We start from the raw sequence: 10,135 nt of genomic DNA, 5'->3' as shown, positions 1-10,135 counted from the left end.
TAATTAATTGGCCTCTCAGAGTTGGTAAGACAACTCCCACCTGTTTATGCTCTCTGTATGTGTGTATATATATCTCCTCATTATATGTTCCATTCTATATGCATCCGAAGAAGTGGGCTGTAGTCCACGAAAGCTTATGCTCTAATAAATTTGTTAGTCTCTAAGGTGCCACAAGTACTCCTGTTCTTCTTTTTGCGGATACAGACTAACACGGCTGTTACTCTGAAAGAAGAGTATATTGCTCTACTGGGATTAGTTTTGCTCCCTGCAGAATTAGGACTTGTTAATAATTTCTTTTTTTGTACAATTTCAAAAATATGTTGTTTAATTAAAGCCTTGAAACTTGTAATCATACCACAGATTGTAAAATAATTTTAACACAATAGGTTTCAGACTCTATAGGGTAGGACAACAATTGCTCCTGTCAGATGTGTTTGGGATCACAGCTATAGTGATTTCTTCCCCTAACCCCATCTTTTGATTTATTCTTGCAGGCACATGGGATCCTAAAACATACAAGAATACTGTTGTTTTAGGACCCAGTCCTGCAGGAGGTTGGGGAATGACCTCATCCCAAAGTACTGAGCACTTGCAATTCCTGCTGAAGTCAATGGAAGTGAAGGGCTCTTAGCATCTTCTCAGGAATAAATACTAAAAGTAAAATACAGTTATGTATATGTTATCTGACAATACTTGTTCTTTGTTACAGAAATTCTGTGAAGAAGGCACATATCTTTGGATTTACTTTTGGCCTTACACAAGCAATTATGTATTTTACCCATGCTGCATGTTTTCGGTTTGGTGCCTATCTAGTGGTAAATGGATACATGGACTTTAAAAGTGTGTTTCTGTAAGTGTCTTTTTGCAATTTCTTTTTTGTCCATACAGGGGAAGGTGTTTTATATATGGGGGATAATAACCTTATGAAGGTAAAACCAGGAGGACTAGAAGAACAATAATACATAGACCATTGTTTGTCTACATGCTGACCTGCAGCACTGGCCTTCATCTTGAATTAGGATTGATAACTTCTGTTATCTTTCCAAGTCGCAATGTTCCTAATAAGCATGTCAACTAGGGCCTTCATTTAATTATATATGAAATGCTGGTAGACATTGGTATAGCTTTCAATGTGCCTTGTCTCAAATGTTGTGTACTGGCTTTTAAGGAAGGACTAAATAGAAATAGTGGAGGGAGTATTTTGAATTATGGCTAAAGGTACGTCTGATTCAGCAGGTAGTAATTGATCTATCGGGGATCAATGTATCACGTCTCATCTAGACCCAATATATCGATCCCCGAACACACTCCCGTCGACTCCAGAACTCCACCAGGGCAAGCAGCGGTAGCGGAGTTGACGGGGGAGCCGCGGCCGTCGATCCCGCGCCGTGAGGACCAGAGGTAAGTCGAAATAAGATACGTCGACTTCAGTTACGCTATTCCTGTAGCTGAAGTTGCGTATCTTACATCGACCCCTCCTCCTAGTGTAGACCAGCCCTAATACTTAACATGTTATAATTTTGGCTTCAATAGTCAGCCTTTCTGATGTCTGTTAGTGAAGTGCCTACAGGCCCCAAATGAGATTGGAGCCCTATTGTGCTAAATGCTATACATGGCTAGCTAGAGTCTCAATCAGAGAGTTTGTAGTCAAAATAGAAAGACAAAAAAGGCATGTGAGGAAAAGTATTATTGTATCCCTATTTTACAAATGGGGCACTGAGAGCTCATGTGGTGTTGATTCTGCAAGTGCCTGCTCTTGGTTGCTGCAGTGCATACCTACATGCAAGATCAGGGTCTGAGTGACTTGGTGTGACAGGGTGGGACTCACCACCACACTACTGTCTCCTGCTGGTCATCTTGCAGATCGGTACACCAACTCCCAGTGGTGTCTCGCCCACTGTCACTTCTCCTCCTGGACTCGTGTTGATCCAAGGACCACAGCATCCTTTTCAGGACACAGCCTTCTGGCTGTGCCATACTCTGCGCTCCCCCTTTCCGGGGGCCAGTACTGCAATCCAACTGTCCAGCCACTTCCTCAGTGATCAGGGGCGGGGGACCCAGGCCTGCCCACTCCTCCAGGTCCTGGCCCAGGGACACTGTAGATGGCAGCCACGTGCTGTGTCCCCTCCAACTGCTCGGTACATTTCCCTGGGCTACTTCCCCAGCACCTTCTTCACCCTTACCTCAGAGCCTCTGCATGCCAGATTTAGCAGTCAGCCAGGAGCTCTCTCTCACTCCCCTGTCCCTGCCCAGCACTTCTCTGTCCAGGGTTCTAGCTTTCTTCCACCTGAAAAACAGTCAGTTCTCCCTCCTTGAGCTCCAGGGAGCAACTGACCCTGCTCTGCCCTGCAGCTTTTCTTATATTTTCTGATTGACTGCCCCTCATAGCGCCCCCCTCCCATTGGCTGCTTTTCACACAGCCTCCCTAGGGCTTCATTAACCCCTTAAAGGCCAGTGTGTGTGTGGGGGGGGAATGCCCCATCAGACACCCTCCCCCTTAAGACCAACTGCCCTGGGCAGGGGAATTACCTTCCCTGCTTCCCCCACAGCTGTGCCTGCAGGACATGCCTCTCCTGCCTCAGGTTTTCTACCAGGAGGAGCAACTTGCCATTCTGCTCCATATCTCTGAATTTCCCTCTGCACCTCTGCATTATTTTGTGCTATCCGCAAGGCCTGCTTGGTGGCTTTCAGTTTCTCCCATAACACCTAGCCCTGGCTCTGCAGGCTCTCCCAGCACCATTTCTCCCAAGGTCTGAGTCCCTACCACAGCTTGTCCTGCTTAAGTGTGGGTTCCCTTGTCTGTCTGGGTCCTCTCCGTTCCAGTCATCTTATCCACCATCTACCTAGCACCTCCTGCTGGGCATGGGAGATTGCTCCATGCCCAGTCATCACCACCACCTGACCTAGCCTGGTGTGACCCACAGTGCCTAGGGCAGCCCTTACTGGAAATGCCAAGGTCAGGACTTGCTGCAAAAGGGAGAGCAGATACCCACCAGGCTTGGGAGTAACACTGAAGTCAAACTCCCCAACCTGTCACCAACTGTGCTTCTGATTCCCTACACTGGTTATCAAGAAGCAAAACAAGAAATCACACAGCCCCCTTAATTGCATTCCAATTCTCTGGCTCCCAATCAGCACCTAGGTCCAGTGCAGTGAGAAGTTATTTAAACAACTCTGCTCACATATACAAAATGTTCTTCTGATCCCAAAGGGTCAGCCACGTTATCAGGTCAGTATGGGTTTGGATCTTACCCAAAATACCACACTGCTAGCCAATCCTTTAGTGTCTAAAACTAAAGGTTTATTATAAAGAAAAAAGAAAGAACAAGAAGAGAGATGTTAAATGGTAAAACAGTCACATACATACAAAGACTTCAAAGTCCATCAGTTTCCTAGTAGTACTGGTGAGTTTGCTGGCTCGAAAGTCCCACTGGAATACATCCACAGCTTGGATGGGTCATTCAGTCCTTTGTTCAGAGCTTTGTTTGTAGAAAGGTTACTCCAGAGCTAATAAGCAGGAATGAAGACAAGAAGCAGGACTGAAGACAAAATGGAGAAGATGCAGCTGCCTTTTATAGTCTTTTGCCATGCAGCTTGGTTTCCTTTGTTCCAAACACAAGCTGCCCAGCACATGATCTGGAAGCCTTAGAGTTCTCTCCATAGGCATGCGCCTACATGCCTTGCTGAGTCATAAGGTGTATCCCTTGTCTTCTCTCAATGGGTCAGTTATATAGCCCATGTCCCTTGATGGGCTGTCAAACAGGCTAGGCAGTGCTAATGCCAATCTGTCTGGGTGTGTCACCCAGATGCACAGCACAAGTTTGGAACTACAGACATACCATACATATAACTTACAATACAAAGTATCAGAGGAGTAGCCGTGTTAGTCTGAATCTGTAAAAAGCAACAAAGGGTCCTGTGGCATCTTTAAGACTAACAGAAGTATTGGGAGCGACTTGCATCTGAAGAAGTGAGGTTCTTACCCACGAAAGCTTATGCTCCCAATACTTCTGTTAGTCTTAAAGGTGCCACAGGACCCTCTGTTGCTTTTTACAATACAAAGGTGATACAAACACATAAATGAGATTATCATACCTGGCAAATTACAATATTTGTGTAGATACTTTACACAGTATATGTGGCATAATCTATTACAATTTTATAATATTGGTATTCATAATATCCTAAAGTGTCCCGCAAATTCCATAAAGTGTCTCACCTGGTTCCCAGGCACCCTTTTTCTATCCTGCCTTCTCCTAAGGGGGTAATACCTTCTGATACGGCCCTCCTCATGGCACAGATAAGAAATCCTTTGCTTCCCTTTGGTCAGAGGCCTCCCATGGTCCTTCCATTGCTCAGGCCCTTCCTCTGGGCTAGCCTTGACCTTACCACTCCAGTATGGGCACTCCCTCTGCAGGTACCTCTGTTGCCCAGAGGCCCAACATGCCCATCCCCTCCCTGTTTGCTTCACAGGTAGGAATCTCCCGGGCTGTCACTCTTTCCCACTCTCTGCATAAGGCTTCTCTCTCTCCTATCCCAGTAGGGGCAATCTCTCTTAAAGTGTCCCCTCCACCCACAAGTGTAAGACTGTTCTGCTCGGGCTTCTGGCCTCCTGACCTGGGGCCTCGCTTCTTGCCCCAGGCCCTCTGGCCCCTGCTCCCCTCCTGGAGGATCTTGAGCAAATAACGCTGCTCTTCCATCAACTGCCTCAGGCATTCGTGCAAGTGTCTCTGTGCCTTCCACTGTTGCTGCTGGTTCTCCAGGATCTGGCTCATTAGGGCCTGGATCTCCCTTGGTTACTCATCAACCCCCTTCAGTGGAAGCAGCAACTCTGAAGTCCAGCCTGGGAAGGTACACCTGCCTTCCACCAAAAAGGCCTCCACACATGCAGCTCCTTTGACCTAAGTGTCTCTGCTATAGCCTTTCCCACTTCCCTTGTATCAGGGGTGGCTGTCCAACATTATCTTAGTCTCTCACTCAGTCCCCTCCCCTCAGAGGCGACCATGTGCCTGCATTCTCTACCATGTGTGACAGGGTGGGATTCACCATGCTAGCACCTCCTGCTGGTAATCTTGCAGCTCAGCTCTACAGGTCGGTACGCCGACTCCCAGTGGTGTCTCACCCACCATCACTTCTCCTCCTGGACCCTGGTCACTCTAAAAAATGTGGCATCCTCTTCAGAACACGGCCCTCCAGCCATGGCATACTTTGCACTCCCTCCTTCTGGGGGCCAGTATTGCAGTCCAACTTTCCAGCCACTTCCTCAATGGCATGGGTGATGGAGGAACCTGGGCCTGCCCATTACTCCAGGTCCCGGCCCCACTGCATCCCCTCCAACCTCTCAGTACATTTCCCTGGGCAACTTCCCCACAACCCCAGCACCTCTTCACCCTTATCTCAGGGCTTCAATATGCCAGTCAGCCAGGAGCTCTCTCTCACTCCTCTGTTCCTGCCCAGCACTGCTCTGTCCAGAGTGCTAGCTTTCTTCCACCTGCACGGCAGCCAGTCCTCCCTCATTGAGCTCCAGGTAACAACTGACCCTCCTCTGCCCTGCAGCTCTTCTTATATGGGCCTGCCAGGCCCTGATTGTCTGTGCCTCATAGCTCCTATTGGCTGCTTTTCAAACAGCCTCCCTAGGGATCCATTAACCCCTCACAGGCCACTGTGGGGTGGACGCCCCATCACACTTGCCAAGTCACACAAGAGATCTGTGGTAGAGCCCTTAATTGAATCCACATCTATTGGGTGAAATCCAATGGGAGGTTTGCCAGTTATGGCAGCGGGACCAGCATTTTACCCCTGGAGGTGGATTACAATTAATATGTTGTCTTTTTTGACCTACCCAAGATACCTTTTTTAAGTAAGATAATGAATAGCCTTCTTGTGGTTACTACATTGTTGAATTCGGATATAATTTACAATTACATGTTTCCAAAACATCCCTGTACAACTGTACTTGTGGCTGGGATAATTGGCTAACCACTGTTGAAAGTTAATCCCTCTTACATACTCAGATACGCCAAATAGCACCAATTATTAATTTTTAATTATTAATCAAATTTATTATGGTAATGCCTAAGGGCCAACCAAGAATGAGGCCCCATTCTTCTAGGCACTGTATGGACACAGTAGCAGACAGTCCTTGCCCTAAAGAGCTTAGTTTAAATAGATAAGACACAGAGGGTGGGGGAAGAGGTAGAACACACAAGCATCTGAACACTGTAATGGCAGCAATGTCATGTGAATTTCACAATTTTTTGCAGGTTGGGAGGGGAAAGGGTGAATTAGGAGGCAATCAGTTAAATGGAAATTAAAGTGAAGGAAGCTGGGGCATTGAAGAGAGAGCACATGAGAGAGGCCGAGTAGGGGAGAAATGGGCAAATCGGGGAAGTTTGGAGTGAAGCTGAGGTGAAGAGACTGTGAGGGAGGACAAGGGTTGGAGCAGACAGCCAATCAGCACAGAGCAGAGAAAGTCCAGTCAAAGCTACTTCAGCTGCTCCTACTGGCTGGAATCTCTGATTGGTTCCTCCCTGCAGAGAGAGAGAGAGAGAGACTCTCTCCCCTGCACAGTTTTAGATCCAGGGGCAGCATGGTGGTGGGGCGGGGTCACTCTAGCTTAGCCCCATCGTACTCCCTCACCCATATGTAGCAATCCATGTTTTAGCTGTTTCTGCAGATGCTCCTTTTGCCTTCTTCCCAATATCCAGAATCTCACGTAAGTCCTTACCTGCCTCCCTGCTGCTAAAATTTGGGATCCTGCCAAAAGTTAGCAATTGTATTAATAAATAAAGGAAACACTGAGGTTGGAACAGAAGCTTTTTTCTCACTTTATTAAAAGTGGATACATTTACTCATGGTACAAGACTACTCATTACAATGATAGTTAACAACTATTATTATTTTTAACTCTAGCCATCCCCTTCCCAATAGTTTACACCCCTTCCTCCACAACCTCATTATTTGATATGTTTTATTTTCTCTCTTGTCTTGTTCTCGCAGGGTATTTTCAGCTATTGTATTTGGTGCAATGGCACTAGGACAGGCCAGTTCATTTACTCCAGACTATGCCAAAGCCAAGATGTCAGCAGCACACCTGTTCATGCTGTTTGAAAGAGCCCCCTTAATAGACAGTTACAGTGATGAAGGACTGAAGCCTGTAAGTTGATCATTGTGTTATGGACAATGTCACCTACACTAACTAATGTAACACTGAGGTTTTCTTTCCCCACTCACAAGCTAAGTGTTTAGATTAACTGATCCTTGGGACCATTAGCATTGTGTTTCATCCAAAAACTATGAGGGCCAAATTCTGCTTCTGCCTGCTCCTTCCTTGCATTTCTTTGTGGAGAGCCCTCTGCAAGGTCCAGTGAAAATGGGAACAATGCTGCAGAAGCAGCCAATTCCTCTTCTCTGCAGGAGGAGCATATCCATGCATGGACCTTGGCAATATAATCAGGCCCTACATTAACATTGTAAAATGTTTTGGGATTCAATTTATATGCAAGATGCTAATAATAAATATTAGTGTACTATAGGAGCTAAGAAGTAGGTGAATCTAGGTGGGCATCACTCAAAGAGGCAGACAGGATGATAGCAGTTCAGTATATTATTTTTATTGTGGTATTGCACACAAATAAAGATGGCAGGACTTTGCTCCAAGGAACTTACCATCTGACTAACACTTCTAATTTTTAAAATAATAACAACAGTCTAAGAAAATGCTGTTAACACTTACCAGGAATCATAAGTTTGACAGTGAGCATTTGGGTGCATATATGGTAATGATAATTGTACAGTAATTTAATTTGAAAAAAAAAACTCTAAAGCAGGATTGCTTTGGTACACTGGCCAAGAATATCAGAAGTGGCTATTGTTATACGGTGCTTAACTTGAGACTCTCAAAGGGGCTTGATTTACAGAAAGCATTAGACGAAGCTGGCGACGCAAAATTACCATTATTTTTGAAAATTTGGCCTTATGTTAAAACTGGTGTGAAGCAGAACTAGCAGAATCTCTGTCTTCAAAATAAATTTACACCTTGTGTTAATTTTTGAAACGTCACAAAAAGGACCAGATCCTGGCTGTATTGAAGTTAATGGCAAAACTCCCATTGAAATCAATAGGAACAGGATGGTTCTAGTTCTCTGTGCATTGTTTTATGATCTGTCCGAATTCTCCTAAAAATTGATCAGATGTTACCATTTCAATTATAGGATATATTTGGTGGCAACATAGCATTCAAAGAAGTGATGTTTAACTATCCAACTCGACCAGATGTCCAAGTGCTTCAAGGTTTGAATATTAATGTAGAAAAAGGACAGACACTGGCGCTTGTAGGCAGCAGTGGCTGTGGAAAGAGCACTGTTGTTCAATTGCTTGAGAGATTCTATGATCCTCTTAATGGAGAACTGGTAAGTGATTCCTTGTGAGAACCTGGTTAAATGATAATTTACCTATATTATTCTTGTTAATATAATAAAATTTAATAGGTACTTTTGATTTTTTTTATCCTTTGTGAAGATTAAATGGAGGCACTAGTGGATTTTTAGGGTTCTGTGTATAACCATAGTGAAGATAGGCAGAATGCAAAATTTTCCACACTTCTCCTGTCATTTTGAATTAAGGGAAGTGATTCATGGATGAAAATTGCTACATGGGCCTGATTCAGAACATACTGAAGTCAGTGGAAAGACTTCTTCCTAATTCAATGGGATTTGGATCGGGCCCTATGATGGCTAATTATTATAAAACTATAAAATGTACTAGATGCAGATACACTTTTATATATTGTACTAATATAAATGCCCCTCCCTCCTGTATCTTAAAACTATGAGCAGCAGAGAAGTATGAGACCTTTGCTCCTTATTTTTAACGTTAAAGACCAAATTTATGCAATTTAAGGTGCATCCAGACATCATAGTGATGAATATTTCCTAAATGCTTACAATAATCTAGGTTTGAAATGTGTGTAAAGTGCATATAAAACCTCCCCATTACATAATTAACGTTTAAAAAGCACGTTCATATCAATTTTTATGACATACCAAATGAAGGTTACTTACTTGTTACCAGAGTTCTTCGAGATGGACTCTGCATATTCCCAGTTTTGGGATGCTCTGACTGGATGCAGCCAGGATGGTGGAACCTTCTAGTAACAGTGACAGTTAGGGCACCCCACCCCTCTTTCCCTTGCCCTTAGTGTTTCAGTGTGTCCTGCGAGCATGGTTATGAAAAGGGGAGTGTCACCTGTTGCTGCCTCAGTTCCCTTCAAATACTAAAGCAAAATACTGATTAATCCTAAAAGTAGGAATCTACAGAAGTGGGAAAGGTTGGTGGGGAGTGTGAATATGTAGAATCTATCTTGAAGAACTCCGGTTACAAGTAAATAACCTTCATTTCCTCTTCAAGTGTCCTCTGCATATTCCTGCTCTGGGGATAGTTTGGCAAGCAGTACTGTAAACTGGAAGGAGGGAGTGGAGTCCTAATTAAACAGCAGTTGGCGCATTGCTCTGCCAAATTGTGCACCAGACTTTGTTGCCACATCCAAAGCATAATGTCTTGTAAAAGTGTGAACTGAATTCCACATACCAGCCTTGCATATCTCAATAAAAGGAATATGTTTAGTGAATGCTGCAGTTGTAGCAACCGCTCTAGTAGAATGCAGAACAGGAGGAGAAAGTGAGGCTCCATTATAACACTTCAATACACTGTCTGACCCATCTGGACAAAGTGCTGAAATGTCCCAACCCTTAAAAGTACCAGCATATGAGTTAAATACATTCTCTCCAAGTAATATAAGACTGTTCTTATCATATCCAAGGAGTGTACTCTAGATTCCCCTTTACTTGTATGAGATTTAGGGGGGGAAATACAGGTAAATTAATACTTTGATTAACATGAAACTCTGAAATCACTCTGAAAGAATTTAGGGTGTGCTCAAAAAACACTTTATCTTTTTGAAAAGTAGTATAACAGGGTTCTGCCATCAATGCATGTAACTCGTTAATTCTTCTAGCAGACGTGAAGGTTACTATACAAGCTGTCTGTCTAGAAAGATGAATAAAAGAACAGCTCATTTGAGGTTCAAATGGGAGGGACATAAGTTGTGTTAAAACTAAGTTTCAATTCCATGGAG

The 10,135-nt window shown here is 44.2% G+C and overlaps 1 protein-coding gene across 1 annotated transcript in view; it reads left to right on the top strand.

The window, feature by feature from the left end:
- ABCB1 (ATP binding cassette subfamily B member 1) overlaps nt 1–10,135 on the top strand; it is a gene marked incomplete in the record, with an annotated part of 88,374 nt that overhangs the window by 69,299 nt on the left and 8,940 nt on the right. The window contains 2 exon segments of the mRNA XM_034760378.1: nt 7,000–7,156; nt 8,214–8,411. Coding sequence (XP_034616269.1) covers nt 7,000–7,156; nt 8,214–8,411 — 355 coding nt within the window.

The sequence above is a fragment of the Trachemys scripta genome, chromosome 2 (assembly GCF_013100865.1).
Source record: "Trachemys scripta elegans isolate TJP31775 chromosome 2, CAS_Tse_1.0, whole genome shotgun sequence".
Classification (NCBI taxonomy): domain Eukaryota; kingdom Metazoa; phylum Chordata; order Testudines; family Emydidae; genus Trachemys; species Trachemys scripta.
Note: the sequence above shows the minus strand (reverse complement) of the source record. Positions and strands in the feature narration are given on the sequence as shown.